This window comes from Helianthus annuus, chromosome 1 (genome assembly GCF_002127325.2).
Source record: "Helianthus annuus cultivar XRQ/B chromosome 1, HanXRQr2.0-SUNRISE, whole genome shotgun sequence".
NCBI classification, from domain to species: Eukaryota; Viridiplantae; Streptophyta; class Magnoliopsida; order Asterales; family Asteraceae; genus Helianthus; species Helianthus annuus.
The window spans coordinates 76,301,928-76,324,436 of NC_035433.2; the positions used below are offsets into that span (position 1 = coordinate 76,301,928).

At 35.5% G+C, this 22,509-nt stretch overlaps 4 protein-coding genes across 5 annotated transcripts; 3 read left to right on the forward strand and 1 right to left on the reverse strand.

Annotated features, from left to right (window-relative positions):
* Window positions 1-6,502: 6,502 nt before the first annotated feature.
* LOC110869980 lies at window positions 6,503-10,609 on the forward strand. Its single transcript, XM_022119179.2, has 11 exons — window positions 6,503-6,639; window positions 6,796-7,433; window positions 8,187-8,308; window positions 8,400-8,519; window positions 8,966-9,053; window positions 9,172-9,263; window positions 9,462-9,566; window positions 9,639-9,748; window positions 9,871-9,958; window positions 10,041-10,076; window positions 10,306-10,609. The coding sequence occupies exons 2-11, from the start codon at window positions 6,797-6,799 to the stop codon at window positions 10,387-10,389; spliced, it is 1,482 nt and encodes a 493-aa protein (XP_021974871.1). The 5' UTR covers window positions 6,503-6,639; window position 6,796; the 3' UTR covers window positions 10,390-10,609.
* A 2,462-nt stretch (window positions 10,610-13,071) lies between these two features.
* On the forward strand, window positions 13,072-15,175 carry LOC110916863. 2 transcript variants are annotated; one of them, XR_004866909.1, is made up of 3 exons: window positions 13,072-13,312; window positions 14,030-14,143; window positions 14,863-15,175. XR_004866909.1 is itself a non-coding variant. In XM_035977452.1 (2 exons), exons 1-2 carry the CDS (start codon window positions 13,145-13,147, stop codon window positions 14,129-14,131), a joined length of 270 nt encoding a protein of 89 aa, XP_035833345.1. In that variant the 5' UTR covers window positions 13,073-13,144; the 3' UTR covers window positions 14,132-14,144. The 2 variants fall into 2 exon arrangements, 1 of the variants encoding a protein (XP_035833345.1); XM_035977452.1 differs by lacking the exon at window positions 14,863-15,175 and having other exon boundaries at window positions 13,073-13,312; window positions 14,030-14,144.
* Window positions 15,176-16,377: 1,202 nt separating this feature from the next.
* LOC110869977 (structure-specific endonuclease subunit SLX1) lies at window positions 16,378-19,184 on the forward strand. Its single transcript, XM_022119174.2, has 4 exons — window positions 16,378-16,656; window positions 17,065-17,203; window positions 17,976-18,109; window positions 18,308-19,184. Exons 1-4 carry the CDS (start codon window positions 16,478-16,480, stop codon window positions 19,083-19,085), a joined length of 1,230 nt encoding a protein of 409 aa, XP_021974866.1. The 5' UTR covers window positions 16,378-16,477; the 3' UTR covers window positions 19,086-19,184.
* On the reverse strand, window positions 18,342-22,509 carry LOC110869971 (CBL-interacting serine/threonine-protein kinase 10). Its single transcript, XM_022119170.2, has 3 exons — window positions 22,359-22,509; window positions 20,440-21,874; window positions 18,342-19,746 (listed from the first exon to the last, which is right to left on the reverse strand). The coding sequence occupies exons 2-3, from the start codon at window positions 21,760-21,762 to the stop codon at window positions 19,723-19,725; spliced, it is 1,347 nt and encodes a 448-aa protein (XP_021974862.1). The 5' UTR covers window positions 21,763-21,874; window positions 22,359-22,509; the 3' UTR covers window positions 18,342-19,722.

A 22,509-nucleotide genomic window follows, 5' to 3' on the forward strand; every position in this document is an offset into this window, starting at 1 on the left:
CTAGAGAAGGCGTAGTGTGATTTGGAAAACTAAAAGGGTCGAATCCCCGTTGTAGGGATCAGAACCATTGCTCACCAGAAGAAACTTCCAGAAAAAGATCAGTAGTGAACGCGACACATTCATGTGTCTAGTCTTTAGAGGAGTCTGACTCAAGGAACAGTCATAGTTCCCACAAATAAGATTCACGTCAATGACAAACGACAAGAATTACTATTAAACCTGTTAAGGTTTTGGACCAAGAGTCCACAATACTATAGAAACCTGAAGGTTACGGACCAAGAGTCCACAAGATACAGAAAAGACATGATTGATTTACTTGAGTACAATAGAGTTCATAACATGACCCAGAATTACATGGGAACATAAAAACAAATCATGAATCTAAGTGACCATATTTGTTTCACAACTCCCCTGCGATCGATGGCATCGCTTGAATTTCGGGACGAAATTCTTTTAACGGGGGGAGACTGTGACAACCTTCACTTTTTCCGTACATTTCGTACACTAAATAAACAGTAAATTGTGCTTTAATGACTGTGCATGATCTAGTTTACCAGACAAATAAATTTCTGGTTTCCATGCAAGTAAACTCATGCACATTTTATACTACAAGAATTACCTTATGCATTAATGAACTGCGTTGCGTCAAAAATACTAGTAAACTCACCGATAAGACACACTGTGTCAACAATTCTGCAGAAAGCAGTCAGACAATAAAATTGGAGCCTAGGTGTAGGTCCAACATCAAGAATACATTAAAACCCAAGAGTACATACAAGGGTTTATATATAGACATTCCGAAAGCTAAAATACGCACTAAAAAGCACCCGAAACGCACTTTAAATGCAGAATTTTATTAAATTCAGCTATAATCAGCCATAATTCAACATTTTAACCTTGAAATATTATGCAGAAATCATGAATTACTATCCAGAATACCCTCCTAAGTGTTGGGGATTAAAAGGGTTACAAAAGGATACATAAAGGACACTAAACGGTGCAATTTAGCACTTTAACGAACTGGTATTTAACCGAACAACCGGACATTACCTGGAACATAAAAATATTACTAGAAGCATTGTTTTAATGTTTCTAAACTAGTTATGGTCCCCGAACACCATAACACCCCTTATAACAAGAAAACACATCAAGTCCCTAAAAATTTCACTTGTAAACCTCCTCCCTTCTCCCCCATCTCAGCCGTGAGCCACCCCACCACATGTAACACCTCGAAAATTTGCGTCCTATAATGTATTGACACGTGTCGTAAGTTTGCACGTGGTAATAAATACTACAGACGGACTGAAGTTGACAAACATAGAAAGTATGTGAATTTAAGAGTTCAAAATGTCAACAAGGGATAAATATACTTTACAGTAACCCTACATGACGCTCGTACCTTCAAACGAATGAATCATGGATCATACGGAACGAAATGTGGAAGAAAGTAAGAGATTACAAACTGCAGGGGTTAAATGTGTCAACATGTTTAAGTTATACCTCTGAGTGACCCTTTAACAAACCCGAGGCTTTGTAACGGTAAAATATGCTCACTAGAATGCACGATATAAATTTCATCAAGTTCCGTTATAAAATGAGAAAATTATGATCAAATTCGTATGTGAGGGGTTAAAAGCGTCAATGATGAAGTTTGTGACTTTTTGGGTAACAATACAGTTAACCAAGGACTTAACAAAGTGGGTATATATCTTGAAGCCCTTATAAATCAAATTGGAGGGTTCAAAATGCAAGAAATAAAATCAAAACAATGTTGCAAAAGGACAAGGACCAAAGCTTAATAAATCAAAAGTTGAGATTTGATCAGAAGGGGCATCGCGCGACGCGACGGTCCCTGGGGGGGGGGGGGGCTTCGCGTGGCGCGAGGGCCTGTCTGATCCGAAAACTTTGCTTCATGTCTGCCTTTTTCATTCAAACCGACTTAGAACCATAAATGATGCAGCATGGGCGCCCCTACATGCTTTAGAGCCCTTAGGGACACTTGTTGATGATCAATGATCAGTTGTAGCCTTGGTTGTCAACAATCTAGTGATTTATAAGCACTATAAAAGGCCCTCATGTGCAACATTGTGTTCACAACTTCAATCTGCATTTGTGAAGACTTCTAGAGCTCCAAAGCAGAACCAAGCCATCCCTAGTCGTGCATAGGACTTTGGTAAGCACCCTTAACCTTTCTTAGTTAAGTTTTTGCTTAGTTATAGCTTAAAAGTCAAACTGTCGTAATTAACGGTTGACTTAGCGATTAATCACAAATGGTCCAGTGATTAGCCGAATCAAAGGTAGTTATATGTTGGTAATTATGTGGGCATTAAACCCTTAAAAGGGCACCCTCTGATTCCCACTCTAACTAGCCGAAATGTCGGGTCAAAATTGCTTAGAAAAAGTCAACAGAATGCTAATTTTCGATTTAATGCATAATTAACAATGTAGATGGCATGTAACCTGTTTTATCACTCATATAACTTGATAATAAGTATTGTAACTGGTCTAAGCTTGTTTGATCCGACCATTTACTGTTTTGACCCGGTTCGGAACCTAAAGTCGCAAAACTTTGACTTTTGCTTTGACTTCAGTTCTGGCCTGATTTGGTATGTTTTAGATATGCCTTAGGACTCTCTTAGGACCAGGTTACATGATGGTATAACCCTCTGTGGCTGGTTCGTTGTTTGTCCGAGTCATTTACACATTTCCGTTATATGCTTAAAGATGACCATAATGCCCTTTTGGCTTTAAAACGAGAATTTTGGATATGTGAAAGGACAATGACCTTAGTTACTGATTTCTAAACATGTCCCTAAAATTTCATGACAATCCGAGGTCTAGAATAGGAGTTATGCTAAATAGCGCAACTAAGAAAACTTTAATGATTAAACGGCGCAATTAGCATAAAGCCTATCTAAACCCAAATTTCGACACCAAACCTTTTACACCCTGATGTAAAATAATAGTTTGGGATTTTTAAAGATTTTTAATTATTTTTAACCTGCTCATAATCTACGGTTATGGCGTTGATTCGGTAAATACCAAATATACCCTTTTCGAACATAAAATGAATTCTACATGGTATTTTGACCCGAATCCAATTGCCACTGATTTTAAATAATAAATAAAGTATTTTGAACTTTATAACCTGGTCAGAAAACTCAGATTTCCTGTATAACCCGGAAATCTCTTTTATAACCTTTAAAATAACCAAAATACCCCTACGAGGCGTATATTGGGATTAAACTCGTTATGGGCATAATGGAAGATATCCCACTGATATCACAACCTCTTTAGAGCATATTGACTTAGGAAACCTGTGTAAGACTCTTACGGTTACCCGTTACGCCATTTACGCGCTCGGTCCGGTTTATGTAACTAGTTTACATAAATTAACCGAAACGGGTCCAACCTTGTCGTTTTTACCTCAAAATCCAGAATGTATTTAGTTTACCCATAATATACAAGTCCCCGAACTTGTTGGGTCCAAACTACATTCCATTCCCGGTTTTCGCCTTTCATGCGATTAAACCGTATTTATCCTTTGAAACTAACCGGTCTAAGCTTAGGCTAAATTAAAGACCCGCTAGGATTCTAATAGGTTATTATAAACCTTCGTTCCAGAATAGGAGACCAGTAAAAGATACTTGCATTTGCTTGTTGTGGTTGTTACTTGCTCAGGTAAATACTTTCGACTTATTTCCCCTTATACGGGCTTGGGGTATGGTATATAAAATACCGCTTGGTCGGGCAATTGACCTTAACTCATTAGTAGTTGAGTATTATCAAAGTGACCCATTTAAAAATTCGTTTTGTTTGTTTTACGCCTTTGGGAGTTTAATGACCGTGTCTCGGGTATCCTTGGCATCATTTTACGAAATGGCCACGACCTTGACACGCGGGTGTAGGCGTACACCCGACAATGTGTCCATATTTATAAAGGTATAACCGTTGGTTTTCCCGCTGCGGTTTTATACTATGTGGTGTGTTAATTAACCTTAAACTTGGCACGAACCGGGCGACTGAACGCATAACGAACATGTAATTCTTTTACAAGATTAGATTTGATTAATTATCCCAAGTTATAAAAGTTTGTGCCTCGTGCATTCAAATCAATTTTATTAAACTTTTTAAAAGTGTCGGTTGAATGTATTTACCAGTGTAAACTGACGTATTTTCCCCAAAAAGATTAAATGCAGGTTCTACACGAAATAGGTTGGCCACTCCTTAGCATCATTAGAGTCTCGCAAGCCTGGATGCCAGTATCTGTTGAACATTATTTCCTATTTTATTTTGATCCCCTGTGGATTATTTCGACTACTTGTGATACTTGGATATTACATTTGTTGGTTGAAATATATCTATCTTTATGATTCCGCTGTGCATTTAAATATTGTGTTGTTTGACTATATTGTTGCCAACTACGTCACGGTAATCCCCCACCGGGCCCACCGGTGAAACGTGTGGAAATCGGGGTGTGACACCACACCACCATTACCTTCATCTCATTCCATCCATTTCAAGTTAGTTACATGATGCAAGAAGGTGTTTAAGGAGACTTAGAGCTTGTAGAACTTGAAGGACCTTCTTCCTTTGCTTTTATCCAACCATTTTGTCATCCTCAAGTTCTAGTAATCTTCCCTAGCCTTGTTGCTAGTGGGTTAAAAGATTTATTATGGTGAAAATCACAAGAAACACTAAAGAATATGAACATGAATCTTTCACATAAGCTTAAATGCATAGGAATATATGTTGAATAGGTTGATTTGCTTCTTGTTGATTTATTATTAGTGTTGGTAATATTAAACATCATATGGAGCCTACTAGATTGTGATTAAACATATGATCTAGTGAGTTAAAGTGGTGATCTTGTGAAAGACCAAGATCTTCATACTTCATGCCTTCATGAACTTGAATAATGAAATGGGTTTTATTATGTAAAGATGGTTTAAACGAGACTAGAAACATGATTGTAACAAGAAAAATACAAGAGAAGCATTTTTAAAAAAATCACCTTACAAGTTGTAAATGACTAGATCTTTTAATAAAGTGATTTACAAACAAATAACCATGTTTATAAGGGTAACTAAACCTACTAAATAACATGGTAAGTTACTACAAGTTTTTACAAGAACTTCAAGTTCATGATGTAGTATGATTTACATGATCTAGGCTTATGGTAAGATTAGATTGTGTTGTTGATGTTGATGATGACTTAAAAGAAAATAAACACATGTTTTGAAAACATGGGAAACCTCCATTTTTAGGGGAAACTCTGTCAAAATTTCTGTAAAATTTTGACACTTAGAAAATATAAGTTTTTAAGAAACTTATTTCCTAAAAATGTATCTAAAAACATTTACCAAGGTTCCCCTAATTTTTGTGTTAAGAAATGATTATTTCTTCAAGATTAAAATTGATATTAAGTATGTATATTTTTGTGAAAAATGTATATATTTATTGATCACCAAATTTTGTGCTAAGTGTATGTAGTTTGTATTATACGTGATAGTGTATTAGGACTTGAAAATACACTAAATACTCATAAGAAGTAAAAATACAAAAATACACATACAACATGCTTAGACACATACAAGAAAATATATTTATGAAAATATATTTCTTCATAAAATAAATAACTTGGACAAGTTATAAACATAAAATGAAGCTTTGGATAAAATACATAATTCGGGTGAAAAATACAAGATACTTATATTTATTTTTGAGAAAATAATATAAGTAAGATATGTAGTTAAAAATATAAATTATTTTTAACACAAGAATACATACACAAAAGATAGTGACTTGTACTTGTGCGATACAAGTCTAGTGACTAACGTTAATAAAATACGTTTAGGTCACGACGCTAGATAAAGCAAATCCGGTGAAGTTTACGACGCAGGAACGCAAAGTTGTGAGTTCATGCTCCCCCTTTTCTTTAACTGTTTTTCGTTTTATAACTCTCGGGGGTGAAATACATGTACAAATACTTAAACGGTATGAAATGCCTATGAAATACTAGATCATGTGAGCATAGACTTAATACTAAAAATGCCATAAACTCTTGGTGAAGACTAGTACCAAGCAGTGCTAAAGATGCCATAAATTCTTGGTGAAAACTAGTACCAAGAAATGCTAAAAATGCCATAAGGTCTTGGTGAAAACTAGTACCAAGCCATTAAAAACCTTCATTAATTAGGGACGAGGGTTAGATCTAACGGGTACGGTCGAACCCCACTCATGGTCACAACTAGTACCTAGTAGTGCTTTGGAGTCCCAATTGAGGTTAATCGACAGTCGAGGGTAATCGACACAGTCAAGGAGTCATAACAAGTACTCCCGATGTCCTCAAGGAGTCATAACAAGTATTCCCCTGTCCTCACATGCCTTAAATGGTTACTCCTTACAGGCTTACGAACCGAACCAGTTTGGGCTAAAACTAGAGCAGGCCCAAATAACTCACACAACCCAACAATGACCACAAAAGGGCAACAAAATACAGTGTCGTTAGTTACTCGGTCCTTACAACAACAGAGCTTAAGAAAACCACCAAATTGATTTGGCGGCAACGCAAGTGAAACTGCAAGAACGCTTACAGAATCTAACTTCTGTATGCAGAAATAACAAGAAACACGAAAGGTAATCGAATACATTTGAATATCAGTTTACAGAAGTAATAATCACTATCTCATTTCTCTTCAGTTCTATTCAAATTTATTATTTAAATGATTATATTATACTAACCTGAAATATAATTGTTTGATTTCGTGTGGTTGTTGTTGTTGTTGTGTGAAGAATGAATCAAGAAACAAGATCGAAGCATAGTAATCTTAAGAAAAGAGCAAACTTTGCCATAAGAAAATCTGATAAATTCAAAACCCTAGATTCTAACAAAAAGGGGGTTTATGGGAAAATTGTAAAAAGTCAAAGTAGAAAAGTCAAAGTTGATGATAATGCCTCCAATGTTGAAGATGGATATTATAAGAAAAGAAATGATAGTGTGAAGTTAAAGAGTGAAAGAATTGAGGGATCGAAATCGAATTATAGAGGTCGAAAAGACGGGGAATTTCATCGAAATGAAAGTAATGGTTTTGTCCGTAAGGAGGATAGGAGAGTTAACGCGAATGATGTGGGAAGTAAGGGTTATAACAAGCGGGAATCACGTGATGCGGGAGGTGATAGAAGAAAGAAAAGTGAGAATGGGGAGAATAGGTTAGGTTTTTTGAGGAAATATGGAGACGCGAAACGTGTGCAGTTGAGAAGTTCTGCAGAGGAACATAAATTTGGAATGAAGAAAGTGAAAAGCAGGAAGGATGTGTCTGATGATTCGGTGACAACGTTTGATCGGCCGAGGAGGAAGAGGCGGTTAATTCGGGTTGAGTATCCACATGATACTGCAAATAAGCGGTTTGACGATAGCCTGCCTACAATCGGTCAGTTTGTCTCCTTCCTTGAATTTTATCATGTATGTGTTTATGTTTTTATAATGTGGAATATTGCATATGAATGTATTATGTATACATATTACGGCGAGTGTGTATCGCTTCAGTTTTCTATACGTTCTCTTCTGCTTTATTATTATTATTTTGTTACATAATGGCCATAATTAGTTATCTCAAGATGAATCCATGATTACCATTACCATAGGCTCAAACTATCTACACACTTGGTGTGTAGATAGCCACCCCAAAAAGTGCTTTTTTTGTCCTATATGCACACCCTGCAGTGTCGAGCTGTGTCCAAAGCGCGGCGTTTTGGTCCGGTCAACCAGACAAAGACTGACGGGTGTCTGACGAGTCTGTTGACCGGACCAAAACGCCGAGCTTTGGCTGCGTTTTGGTCCTGTCAACCAGACAAAAGACTATCGTTGACCGGACCAAAACGCCGCGCTTTGGACACAGCTCGACACTGCAGGGTGTGCATATAGGACAAAAAAACACTTTTTGGTGTGCATATAGGCACATTGGTGTGCCAATAGCTACACCCTTACCATATTGCAAATTACGTGGTACAACGTTTTTACTGATAGGTAATTTTGGTATTGACTATAGTCAAACACGGACTTTTTTAAATCAAGTTTTTACTTCTGAGTTAAACATCATAAACATATATATATTTTGGGGATGGTGAAGTATATATCAATATCCTTTTTCTTGGTGCTTTATTTTTGTCTCTCGCTTTTTCAGATAATACCACAGATCAAAATAAAGATCCGGAAGATACTGAAGAAAACGCTGAGATGTCAAAAAATGCACAGTTTCGGGCCATACAACCAAGCCCCTCTATCATATCATTTGTGAATGAAAATGTAATTTTTTTGTGGTTATGTATTTGTTGTTTTGTAAGCCGGATAATGTTTTTTACCTTGTTGTATAATTCTTGGATATTGATTATTGCAGTTATTGGGGCGCAGACGAGAAATCGAGTTCAAAAAGGCAGGATACAATATCGAACTTCCTTCTCCTTTAGATAATATTCCCTTTTCTACAAGCTCAGAACGAGAGCGAATTGAAGAATCAGTAAGCTTGCAGTCATATAATTTTATCAAGCTAATTTATTTGCATATGAAGAAGATTGTACAATCGGTTTTCGTAGTTTGAGTAAAGTACACAGATGGTCCTTGTGCTTTACCAAAATTTTGGATTTGGTTCCTAGCTTTACAAAAAAGTACACGGATGGTCCTTGTGGTTTGCGCTTTGTAACGCATTTAGTGACCACCCAACAAATCTAAAGGTTTTAGCATGCCCAAGTTAGGGACTAAATACGTTACAAAGTGCAAACCACAGGTACCATCCATGTACTTTTGGAAAAAGCTGAGGACTAAATGCGTTACAAAGTGCAAACCACAGGGATCATCCGTGTACTTTTGGAAAGTTAGGGACCAAATCCAAAATTTTAGTAAACCACAGAGGCCATCCGTGTACTTTAATAGTTTTAGAGGCGTCTAAATGGCAGTGTTTTTCAGGTTTTCAGGAATAAACTGACATTTTTTGCTGCTGCGAAAGTTTCTTCATCTTTCCCATCTCATGATCTTCCAGAAATTGCATTTGCAGGTAAAAGTCTTTATTCAATATTTTATTTTATTTTATTTTTTTATTTTTTTTCTTGACACGTTATATGCCTTTCTATCTTGTTTGACATGATAATTTTTATATTTTGATTTGTTACCAGGTAGGTCAAATGTCGGGAAATCATCTTTGCTAAACTCACTTACCAGACAATGGGGTGTCGTACGGACGTCAGACAAGCCTGGTCTCACTCAGGTGCCACATCATCTTTCTTGCTTACGTTTTGTGTTCAAATTTACCAAATTATCTGAAGGGTGTTTGGATGTACGTTTTGAAACCAACAATGTGATATTGAATAATCAAAAAATTATCTATAGTAAGCATGGTCAAACGGGTCACGGGTTATAGGTCAAATTGGCCAGGTGTAAAAATCCTAATTAAAACCTTGTGCAGACTATCAACTTTTTCAACCTTGGACCGAAGCTATGTTTAGTAGATCTACCTGGATACGGTTTTGCGTATGCGAAAGAAGAAGTCAAGGAGTCATGGGAAGAACTTGTAAGTGTGATAACTTGTGTTGCTATATTTTCGGAAAACTAGTTGATTTTTAACTTGGTTTGTGAATTTTAGGTGAAAGAATATGTATCCACCCGTGAAGAGTTAAAACGAGTATGCCTTTTAATCGACACAAAGTGGGGTATGAAGCCAAGGGACCATGAACTTGTTGATTTAATGGAAAGGTAAGTAAATATTATCTTTTATAATGGTTGTATTTATATTTGTGGTATATTTTCATCTAATAATATATTAATATTTACCGCAATTTCGTACCAAGTGTTTCTTATTTTGTTTTAAATGCCAGGTCAAAAACCAAATACCAGATAGTATTGACAAAAACAGATTTATCATTCCCAGTTGACGTAGCCAGGCGTGCGATGCAAATTGAGGAGGTGTTTATACTTCAAAAATTTCGCTTCCTTAATTTGATACTGCTGAGCTAATAATGCATATAATCAATTGTTTTTTTTACAGAGCCTTAAAACGAAGAAGTCTGCTATACAACCCTTGGTAAGAAATTTTGATGTGTTAAAATATAAGTAGAGGCGGAAAGTAGGGCCGATTGGGAAAAAATATTATTATTATTTTTATTTTTATTTGCGTCATGAAAACATAGTTTCAAGTTGTTCTACACAAAGTAAACAGTTCTTGTCAATTTTGAAATAAAAAAGAACTTTCTTAGACCCTTAAAAGTCAAATATGGATTTAATTGATCTATTGGTTTTTTCTTTACTTGCAGATGATGGTTAGCTCAAAAACCGGAGCTGGGATTAGAAGCTTAAGAACAGTGCTTTCTAATGTTTCTCGATTTGCACGACTCTAGGGGTATTTATGGCATTTAAATGTTTTTTTTTTTTTTTAATTAGATCTGAATCGCAACATTGGTGTGATATTGTCACAGTTATGTTGCACTTTAGACAACTGCATATGTTCTCTACAGAACCACATTCTTGATTATAGAGTGAAAACTGCTTGAGTTTAATAAATGGTGGGTGTTAGATTTATGATCAAATGGATATATTAAACTCAAATTTGGATGCTGATATGTAATGTGTTGAGTTTTAAAAGTCAAAAGTTATTTTCACTTCTTTTATTGGGTGGGCCTCTTGGGGGCTTTTAGTGAATTTCGTATTGAGTTTAAATTTGTATAATTGGCCCAGATTCAGTATTTTTGATAGTGGAATAGTGACTATTGATATTTTAGTGAGGTGGTTATAACTAATTGTGATTTTCTCTCTCTTGTTGGTGGATGGTCACTATGAAGTTGTCAAATAATTGTTAGAACATGCGTAGAACACACCTTACCCTTGGGTGTTTTGCGTTATGTGACAGTCCATCAGCAATGAGGTATTATGGGGCGTTTTGGTAAAATAGGTGTAGTGGGGATATGGGCATTATGTTAAAAGGGGTGTAATAGAATTTAAATTAAAAAAAAAACCTTCAAAAATTGTTATTGGCCAACCAAAAAGAGATGCACGGTGATTGGCCAAAGAATTGAAACTTTGGCGTGGAAAAAAGGACGCCTCTTGCAATTTTTTGGTGGAAAACACCAAGGGGGCGGTTGAAGGGGCATTTGGGGGCGTTGTTGAGACAAAACGCCCAAAACTTTTGCCACTACGGGTGGTCTTATTATTGCTAGTTTTTAAAAGTCAATCCATTAAAAAAACATGACTCTAGAGACATGGAATAGCAAACATGCTTTTCACAAAATATCCCATAAACTATAACGTTTAGTTTTCTTAGGGGGTCGGGACGCTCCACTTTTCATCACTCACCACACCCAACCAGCTTTTGTTACGTCATCGAACTTCATTCCATCACTAGTGATGGATTTTAGTGGGGTGCCCATCACTAGTGATGGATTAACCCATTCCTTGCGACCATCGAACTTCAACCCATTCCTCAACGGTAACATCCCCCTTCTTCACGCGTTAAGGCTACAACGCATCATGAGTTCCACGCGTGATAGGAATCAGCGGCGGCGGTGTTCCACGCGTTGTCACCGTGCTATCACTGAGCGCCCCGTCTCCCCTTAGAAACAACTTAGTTGATTTGTTTTCGAGTTACTTGAGTGGAAACTTTTTAGAGTTTTTATCTTAATACACAACCAATACGTTTAAAACTTATTGATATTATTTAAGGTCATAAACTCAAAATCTTATGATAGAGTCTTCTGTGAACATGAAATATAAGATTTTAGTTAACGTGTCATTAAATTGATTCACATAATATATTTTTTATCGTACACTCCATGCCTTTATACTTTATACTTGCTAAATGTGCTTCACCCCATGCCTTTAGAAGTCAATAGGAGACCTATAGGTTCTTGAGCGGGAAAAAGACACCTACTCATTATATTTTGATTTATTGTTTTGGACGATTAACCCATACATTTTATAAATCTACATCTAAATCTATATTTACGTTCACCATGAAACTAGAACCTAATATAGCTAGGCTACAAGTCCGTTGATAGAAAGAAATCAACTCAAAGCCCGTTGATAGAAAGACACCAACTGAAATTTGGCTTTAGCTTCTTAGTGCAAAATAATTCACTTTTAACAAAAAAAAAAAAAAAAAAAAAAAAAAAAAAACAGTAGTCTCTTTGTTTTCTATTTTTTTCTTTTTACCACATAGCCCCCCTCACGTGCTGTTTTTTTTTTTTTTTTTTTTTTTTTTTTTTTGGTTACGATCTAATATTTGTTTTTACATAACCCGTTTTTTACACATCTATTTGGTCTTGGTTTGTCACTTTTTATGAAAGGAGTCTATAAATGTTTTTACATAACCCGTTTTTTACACACCTATTTGGTCTTGGTTTGTCACTTTTTATGAAAGGAGTCTATAAATTTGTGGAGACATTTGATATATAACCATGTTATAAATGGAGACTTGTAATCATTGTATAAATACTTGTATTTTTTAGTTTAACGATAACATATAAACAATTATATAATCGTATAAACATTCACTTTCTCTCTACTCTGAAATTAGCAAAACATGACACAAGAGCAAGGCGGTCCCATTTTTCTTAACTTTTTCCGTATGCCACATCAATATTCTCCCATTTTGGACACTGTCATTCCATTTCCCCATGTGTGTGTTGTTTGAGTTTGGTGACAATCGGTGAATACTCACCCACCGATGAATGATTTTGGCTTCCCTAGAACACACAATAGGGATGTGCGATCAGTACTGGGTACCGATAGGTACTGAACCGTATTGTACCGATCGTATTGCGATACCAATTATGTATCCATTTTTAACGTTTTTTGAGATCGAGTACTTTCGGTTCAGTACGATTCAGTATTTATAATATTATCACAAATAGTGACAAATGTAGTGCGTCTTTATTAAACGTTTCATGTTGATTGGGAAACTAATTAAAAAAGGAGGGAAGACAAATTAAAATAAAACTAAATTAGGTTATATAATTAAGTAGCCGAATAATAATTAAAGAAAAGTCGTTGATAATGGCGATCAACAATTACTAAAAATTTTGTGGCCACAATGGATCTCATTCATTCAACCAAATTACTTTCTCTCTCTAAACACCAACTTCTAGAGAGAGAAATACAATGTGTCCTTTACGCATTATTCTCATCTTTCTGTCTGCAACTCTCGCCGGATTCTTCGTTTTACGGAACCTCAAATCTCAATCAGATGCTTCTGACGCCGCCGTTGAGGATTCCACTTCATTCTCCAAATCATCGTCGTCTTCATGCGTTGAAAAGTCATCACACAAGGTTTTTTGCTTCGATTTCTAGGGTTTTTGTGTTTGTTTTGTAGGAAATTGGATTAATATGATGAGTATACATGTTATGTACGCAAATGTGTGATGTTTATGTGTTAATTGCAGGTTTGTGGTGGTTTTGTGAACGGATTTCTAGGGTTTTAGTATCTATTTTGTAGGATTTTGTACTAATGATGATGAATTATGTGTAAATTTCAGGTTTATGGTGGTTTTGTGAACGGATTTCTAGGGTTTTAGTATCTGTTATGTAATGATGATGAATATATGCAAATGAGTGATTTGTGTGTTAATTTCAGGATTATGGTGCTTTTGTGAACGGATTTCTAGGGTTTTTGTATCTATTTTGTAGGATTTTGTACTAATGATGATGAATTATGTGTAAATTTCAGGTTTATGGTGGTTTTGTGAACAGATTTCTAGGGTTTAAGTATCGATTTTGTAGGCTATTGGAATAATGATGATGAATATTTGCATATATGTGATGTTTATGTGTTAATTTTAGGTTTATGGTGCTTTTGTGAACGGATTTCTAGGGTTTAAGTATCTGTTTTGTAGGATGTTGGGATAATGATGATGAATTTATGCAAATGTGATGTTTATGTGTTAATTTACAGGTTTATGGTGCTTTTTCGAACGGATATCTAGGGTTTTCGTATCTATTTTGTAGGATAGTTGAATAATGATGAGGAGATGTATGTGTTAATTGCAGGTTTATGGTGCTTTTGTGAACGGATTTTGGACTTGTGTTGACATGGCGAGTGGACGTTATCTGTGGAGAAACCTAGTTTCTGTCTCCAAAAAGTCGGATTAATCTTCTGAATTTGTGAGTTTAGTTTCTCTTTGGTTGATGATTAACAGATTGATTTGTTCTCATATGGTTTAGGTTTAATTGTTTATCAATTTGCGGGAAGTTCATCGTTAATTACTTTATGATTGTTAATTGTCGTTGCTCTGTTGTCAGAATTTTCCTTCCTTCAGGTTTACTACTTCTAATCTTTTTGGAAAGTGGAAACAGAATCATTACTTTTGTGTTAAGTACTATATGCAGAAGTAGAACTATTAACTATGTGTCTATGTCTGGTAGTTATAAACTATTCTGATTTTAACACAACGAGAAAGTCCCTCACCCAAAATGTATGCATTCATGAAATCAATGATAAAAGTTGGTGACTAGCACACTTGCTACATATGTGGAGACTATGTACATGGTTTTTTAGGTAAATATCTTTATCATAGCCTCTTGTGCTGACATGGAACATTATTTTTGCATGTTTGGCTTGTCACTATATCAAACTTTTACCCGTTTAAGGGGTAACAAGTTATTATTTGAACTTTTTCACAAGTGTGCGCATTTCAGAGTTTTAGACAGTTTTAGTGACCTTAATATACCAAATTCGGGTTGAGAGACTTTTCTCGTGTATAATGAGGAAATATGTTTGTTTTGATATGGTATTAGCCATTTAGCCCTTCTTACTTATGTACCGATTAGCCTTAATTTTAGAACTTATAATTTTATCATCAAAATATATTTCTAATTTGCAGGTGGAAACTTGGAGTGGATGCGGGCTTCTTTTCTATGTACAGGTTGGAATTGAAGCCGATATGACCCTTGGGTTTGATAATCTTTTGTTGTATTTCCGGACGAACGTATACTCATCATATATAGGCTCTATAATATCATAATCTTGATTTTGTTATGTATGTCATGTTCTAGCTTCTTTACTGTCGTTAGTCTTGAAGCTTTAAAGTGTAAAACGCTGTCGTTTGGATGCTTAGGGTGTGTTTGTTTGATAGGTTTGAGACTGGAGAAATGTGATTGAATATTGACAATAAAATTTGTTTGTTTGATGGGTCAGGCGTAATGGTAAAAAGGGAGAATTTGTCATTTCATTTTTTTGTTTTTTGTGTTTTTTATTAGTATGATTATTTTATGTATTTGTCATTTTATCAGATGAGACGTGTTAATCGGGTTTGGCAGGGTTTTGGGTTTAAGCAATTTGGGTTACTCGGGTTTTCGATGTTCAAAGTTGAAATGATACCTAATCCTATTGACAATTGGTTTAATCGGTGGGTATTCAGGTAACATCTTTGTTTGGGTCGGGTGAAATTGGGTCGAGCCGGTTAATCATTAAAGAGCACAAGAAGAAACTCATTAGTTATAGAGATTCTATAAGTTTTGACCGTCAACAAAAGATATGTAGGGAAGTTTGGTTGAGAACAGGGTTGCCAAAAAAAACCGGAGCTGAATGGGAATACCCGAAACACTTGGGGCAGGTATCCGGCTATGAGATCTGGTACAAGATTATAAAAAAAAAAATATTTTGCAAGTATGGGTTGGGTGATATCCGAAATCATATACCCATTTACTTGAAACGTATAATTAAAAGCTTTTAAATTTTATCTTATTTTCTCACAACTCTGTCTATCAATGTTATATAAGGCTATGTGTTAGGATTTCATAATTTTTCAGTACCAGTACCACGTCATTGTCATGTAGTCATGAGCTCTTACTTTTTTTTAGTGTATAATGGTTTCGCAACACACCATTTAGATACTCTTCAAAAAAAAAAAAAAAAAAAAAACACACACACACACACACACCATTTAGATATAATAAATTTTGAAAAACAGGAAAGAAAATGTTTGATTGGTTGAAAAAGGGGGACCCACCACCATCTTCTTCCTCACGTTGTCAGCGAGCTCACACCCCTCCTTTCACCACCTTTCACGCCTAGTTTTGCGACATCTAGGTTTCGGGTACCGGTTTAGGCCTGAATGGTTCAATTTTTTTTTCCTACAAAGCCGGTTTATGACCCGAACCACTTTGGCCTCAAACCGATTTTGACGAACTTTGACCATCATCCTATCATCCTGAACCGATTTTGCAAAAAAAAAAAAAAAAAAAAAAAAAAAAAAAAAAAAGGAAAAACAAGAAATGCACACCTCTTTAGCAACCAACAGTGTTGGGCCTGGGTCTACTAACTCATTCTTGGACCATAAAAAGGTCTTGAATGCTGAATCGAAGCAACCCCCGGTTCAGTTGGACCGGATAACGAGTTATTGTTCGTAACGAAGGGAAGTCAAAAAGTCAACAATCACAACGGTCAGATTTTATTAAACAACGGCAAAGAGTCCGATTCGAGTGAACTCAGCGATCATGAGGAAAAGAAAGGGGCGTCAATCAGAAACCCTAATTCACTCTAACGGAGAACAAGAAGATGATGAATTCAGAGATCAACGGTCTAATGATACAGAAGACGACGATAAATCAGGCTTCTTCGCTTGCTATTTGCTTACGTCACTCTGCCCTAGATACAAAGGCCACACCTACATCGGGTAATCTCATACTTTATCTTATAATCTTCACGTTTATTCACTGCAATTAGCGATCTAGCCGCTTATTTAGGGTTTATAATTTATTTGTGTTACTAATTTTTCAAATTCACTGGATGTTATTGACTTACTGTTAAAAGGATCTGTAAATTAGATCTGTTGATGTTTAATCTTATTGAGAGATTGTAAAATGATTAGCTTCTATGAAAAGTTAACATGATGAATTGGAGTTCGTTAACCGTTAGTTATCGATTTGAATCGTAACGAAAAGCTTTGAAAAACTAATTAACAACTGATGTTAACAATGAAGAATGAACAGTTATCAACAAGTTTCATGTTTAGCAAGGTATTTGTTTGATTTACTTTTAGATTAGTTGCATGATGTGTGGTTTGTTGGTGCTGGTTTTGTAGGTTTACGGTGAACCCACGGCGGCGGATCAGGCAACATAATGGGGAATTGTGCAGTGGTGCGTGGAGGACTAAGAAGAAACGTCCGTGGGAAATGGTACTCTGCATACATGGTTTTCCAACTAACGTTGCTGCGCTTCAGGTATTGCTCGTGAAATAATCTAACTGTATTACAGCTTTAAGTACTATGAACTTTGTTTTTAGACCGTTTCTTGGTTATAAAACGTGTGCCCTTGAGTGGTGTGGCGATGCTTCATGTACATGTGGGTTATAAAATGATCAAATATAGGGTCCAGAGGAGACTGCTATGTAAAAAAGACCAAAAGGATGAAGAAGAGGTTTTAGAAGAGATATGAGGTATGCAGCTTTTGGTTGCACAAAAAGCTTATTGCTTGTACATTGAACAACACCTCGCGCACGAGAAGCTGTAGCTTCACGCCTCACTCATATTAAAACCAAGGATCTTTTTTACCCACCATAGTTGTCAATATAGGTCGCTATAGCGAATAGCGTAGCGTATAGGTCGAAGGTCGCTATAGGGTATGTAGCCAGCCATAAATAGCTGGATTTTATTTTCTTTTTTTATCTTTTTAAATATAAATAGCGATTAAATATAACTATAAACTAGCTGGATTTTAGGTTTTTGTTAAATATACACGTAAAATAGCGTATATACCAGGGTATTTTGATATAATATACATATAATTTTTTTAAGAGTTTATTTCTAGTGTATCGCTATTAATAAAATAGCGCCCGCAATTTATCGCTATATAGCGTATAGGTATACCTTATCACTATTTGTCGCTATTCGCCATTAACAACTATGTCACCCACTAAAGTTGTAGTTGTGAGATTTCTTTGAAATGATAATGATAATAATAATGACAATGATAATGATAATGGTAATGGTGCAGTTTGAGTGGGCTTGGCAACACCCTGTGGAATCACTTGCTGTTAGAAATGCAGCAGTGGGTTTTAAATCTCTTGGCGGGCTTGCAAATAAGATCAAACTGGCTTATACAATGCTCACACTACCAGCCTGGAACAAGTAAGTTATTCTCTTGTACATATTTGTTAATTTGTTACGGGTAGAAATGGGTTGGGCTGCGTTGACCCAGAAACACTTTTGTCCAGATTTATAAAATTTAAATATATTACTAGCGTGTCATATATAGTAAAACGTTTATATTATTTCAAATTTCAACAATAATCTAACACCTTTTCTCTCTGACTTTTTGTCGATCAGCTTGAATTTGAGTGTGAACTTTTTTTCAACGAAATACACAAAGCATTATGCTGGGTGTCCTACATTACCCAGCCACATGAGGGTACACATTCGTTCCATGGATGAGCTTCCATGTTATACAGAAGGATATAGAGACGATGAAGATGATATGTTCGGATTTGAAAACGATCTATCTGACGATGAAGAGGAACCCACAAAATCATTTGAAGATGTAATGATTCCAGTTCTTTCTTATACAAATCACCACAACAATGAAGAAGAAGCAATTCATGTTTCGGGTAATGAAAATTATGAACAATCATCCTGCAATAACAAGGATTTGTGGAATGATGATAAAGAACCGGAAACAATACAAGTTTCCGTCTCTGCGGATCATCGAAACAATGAAAACGAAGCAATTTGCGTTTCAGATGATGAAAATAATGAACAACCAGCGTGCACGAATAAAGATACGTGGGATGATGATGAAGAACCGGAAACAATACCAGTTCATCAAAACGATGAAAAAGAAGCAATTTGCGTTTCAGATGATGAAAATTATGAACCAGCGGCCTGCAGTAACATACCTAAGAGATCATTTATGGACTCGGGTTTTAATAAAATGGGTTGTGTTGGTGATAAAGATGGACCCAACACGAAGATTTCTGGTTCTAGTGGTGAAGTTGAGGTGGTCGATTTATTTACCCCATCACCCGAATATCGAATTAGGAAGAAAAAAGCGGTTTCTGTTGTATGTCCTGAGATCATTGACTTGACGGAGTCACCCATATGTGTGTAACTTTCTTTTTAATCTTTGGTTTTTATCATGCTATTGTTATAGATTCAAAATATTTTTTATTCTATAAAGAGAACAATTCAGTTGTTCATGTTTAAATAACTTTGGGAGAACATCATGTAAATAGACAATATCAGTAATGGCGTCTATAGCCGTTGCGCAAACCATATGAAAAACTGATCAAATCGTACGCGAATAAACTTTCGTTTTATTTGTGTCACGTCAAGCAAACATACGGTTTTGTTTATAATGTTTAATAATCCAATGCGAGTTTGGTTTGCACAGGATGAGTTTTTCTTCGTTATGGATCGTTTCAACGTATCATAAGGGGGTATAACGATTGGTCAGACATTAAAGAACGGGGTACGCGTTACTTTTAATTCATCATGAATATGCATTCCATGAATCCAACTCACTAAATTGGTTTGCATTGGCTTAAACATTAATGGTCAAACTTTACCAACCTATCCAAAGATGAGAGTACAACTAGTGTCGCGTGCTAGCTGCCTTATGTATGACACACTCATCTGGTTTTATGACACCCATCTTAAACAGTTACAAAGGGTTGAGTGTTCTTGCCCTCGTAAATTCTTCATATTTTCTCTGCTATTTCCTCAAAATTCTTCATTGTTTGTTCCTATTAACATTTTCTGGGGATTAACACCTGCAGTTAAAATACGAAGCTATTAAGCACCTAATTAGACGCATAATTATTTAGTATAAACATATGTATAATTTAGAGCACATGACCTCAAAAATGTATAATCTAATCTAATTGTTTTAAATAAATAAATAAATACAATGTAAAATGCTGTAAAAATTTGAATACAATCAAAGTCATAGAGACAAATTTGATGTTCCTACACTTGTAAGTTGCAAACATAAAAACATGTTTTTAACCTTTTTATGTGATTATAGAGACTTTTTGTTATGATCATGTGATAATGTGAATCTGCCTTTATCTATACACCAAGCAAAGTAGCTTTTTAACTACCATTTCAAGGCATCAACCAAAAGTATGTAGACTTTTTTCAATATGTGAAATAGAAGATATCCAGCACATTGACATGTGATTTTGGTCCCCTCTTGAATACTAATCCACTCATGTCGAAATAATTCAAAAAAATATTATGTTAAAAAATTATCTATTTCTAAAATGAAATAATTTAAGATGTTCCCATATTCGTTGTATCTACTAAAATCGACCCGAATAAGTATCTGGGTCGAAAATGACACCTCTGCATAACTCTCAAATCCGAAAGAGTCCAACAGGGGACATCATATGCAAGAGATTGCAGTCTATAACTGTATTTAACGGACTCGAATCTATATTTTAATATAATAATGATTTTAATACCTGTTGTTGTTGTTGATGTTGTTGCTCTAATCGTACTTGTTGCTCTTGTTCACCGTCTTGCGAATTCCATATAATGTCTTGTAATCCAGGTCTTAAACCTTCATTTAACACCTTCTGATATTCCAATGTATCACCGTTGCACTTTTTCATCTCCACCAAGTGGACATATGGAGTGAGTTCAAATATCTCCGCATTAATCGACAAAATTCCCTTTTTACCCTCCTTCATCGCCTCCAGTTTCAACAACCCGGCTTCCCTTTTACCCACTTTCATCCCCAATCGTTTACCAACTTCTTCCAGTTTAGTAATAATAACCGAAGCGTGCCTCCAAATGGTAAATCTTGCTTCGGTTTTTTGTCTGGGCTCTTCAAATAATGTTGTCAAATCAAACCCCGGTGACAATGTAATAATATCAAATGCATTCATGTTTGGAGGTTTCGTTAGATCTTGATTTTCGGCAACATCTGTAGCGCCGGATCCTGACGCTTTGTTTAAACTCGGTTCTTTGGAAAGTTTCCCCTTTTTAAACCATGAATTTGCCTTTATTTTCGGAATTGTGATTCTATTTACAGGATTTGGATCCAACATTCTTAAAACTAGCTTACGTGCTTCGGGTTGAAACCAACTTGGAAATTTAAACTCCGCTTTCCCCATTTTTCTATACATTTCCACTAAATTCGTATCATGAAACGGAAGATAACCCGCTAATAAAACATACAAGATCACCCCACAAGACCATATATCGGCCTTATCCCCGTCATACCCTCTTCTAGTAATCACTTCCGGTGCCACATAAGCAGGGGTCCCACACGTGGTGTGTAACAACCCATCTTGATGCTTAGAATCAGCAAGAGCACTTAACCCGAAATCAGAAACTTTTAAATTCTCATCTTCGTCTAATAACAAGTTTTCGGGTTTTAAATCGCGATGGTAGACCCCTCTACTATGGCAAAAATCTACGGCGTTGATTAACTGTTGGAAATATTTACGAGCAATATGTTCTTGTAGCTTCTCGTTAGCTACTTTATCAAAAAGCTCACCGCCTTTTGCATACTCTAACGCATAATATATCTTTGTTTTCGTAGCCATGACTTCATAAAGCTGTAAGATGTTAGGGTGTCTCACTCGTTTCATAACAGATATCTCTCGTTTGATTTGATTCATAAGCCCGATCCGTAAAACCTTCTCTTTGTCTATCACCTTAATCGCCACACTTTGGCCCGTTGTTAAATTACGAGCATAGTAAACTTTAGCAAACGCCCCCTGTCCTAATAATCTCCCTAACTCGTATCGTCCCATCAGAATTTTCTCTTTAATGTCCATATTTTTTTTTTGTAGAACACAAACTACAATCTATATTGCTAATGTAGAAAGATTTTCCAAACTATATGTACTAATAAAGCGACCGGTCTGTTAAATACGCGATGATCCAAACCTGAACATCAAAATCGGATAACAAACATGCTTATGTTTATTGATACAACAAAATATCATGCCAAAAGTTACTATGCAGAAAATAAATTGTAGCACATACTTCTGATTAACTTCTAAAGATTAACTTATTAATCATAAATATATGTTTTATTTACATAAGTCTAAATTCCAAATCATATAAAATTTGAAGTATAAACAAGTATGCATAAACTTGAAGGATTAACATGGACCATTATATCATTTTTTTAGACCAACACTATGCTATAAAAATTTATTTCAATAGTGAATTATATCAATAACAAACAGCTAATCAAAATTTTAGCTTATTTGGCACTAGTACTTCAATGTTATTAAACTTGCTTAAACCAAATCAACTGAAATATAACTTAATCTTCAATTAATTCAGCAAAAAAAAAAAAAAAAAAAAGGGAAACAATATATGTTCAAATTGATTCATTTGTGAATCATGATGAGAGTGAAATTACCTTGTTTTGTTTTAAAGAGGTTGAGCTATGCATCAATGGAGAAGAAGGGTTGATTAGTTTAAATAAAATTAAGGTGAAATTGTGTGATTTTTGTAGAGAGATGATGGATACAGATGGACTGCACACATGCAATTTCAAAAATCGATGATCA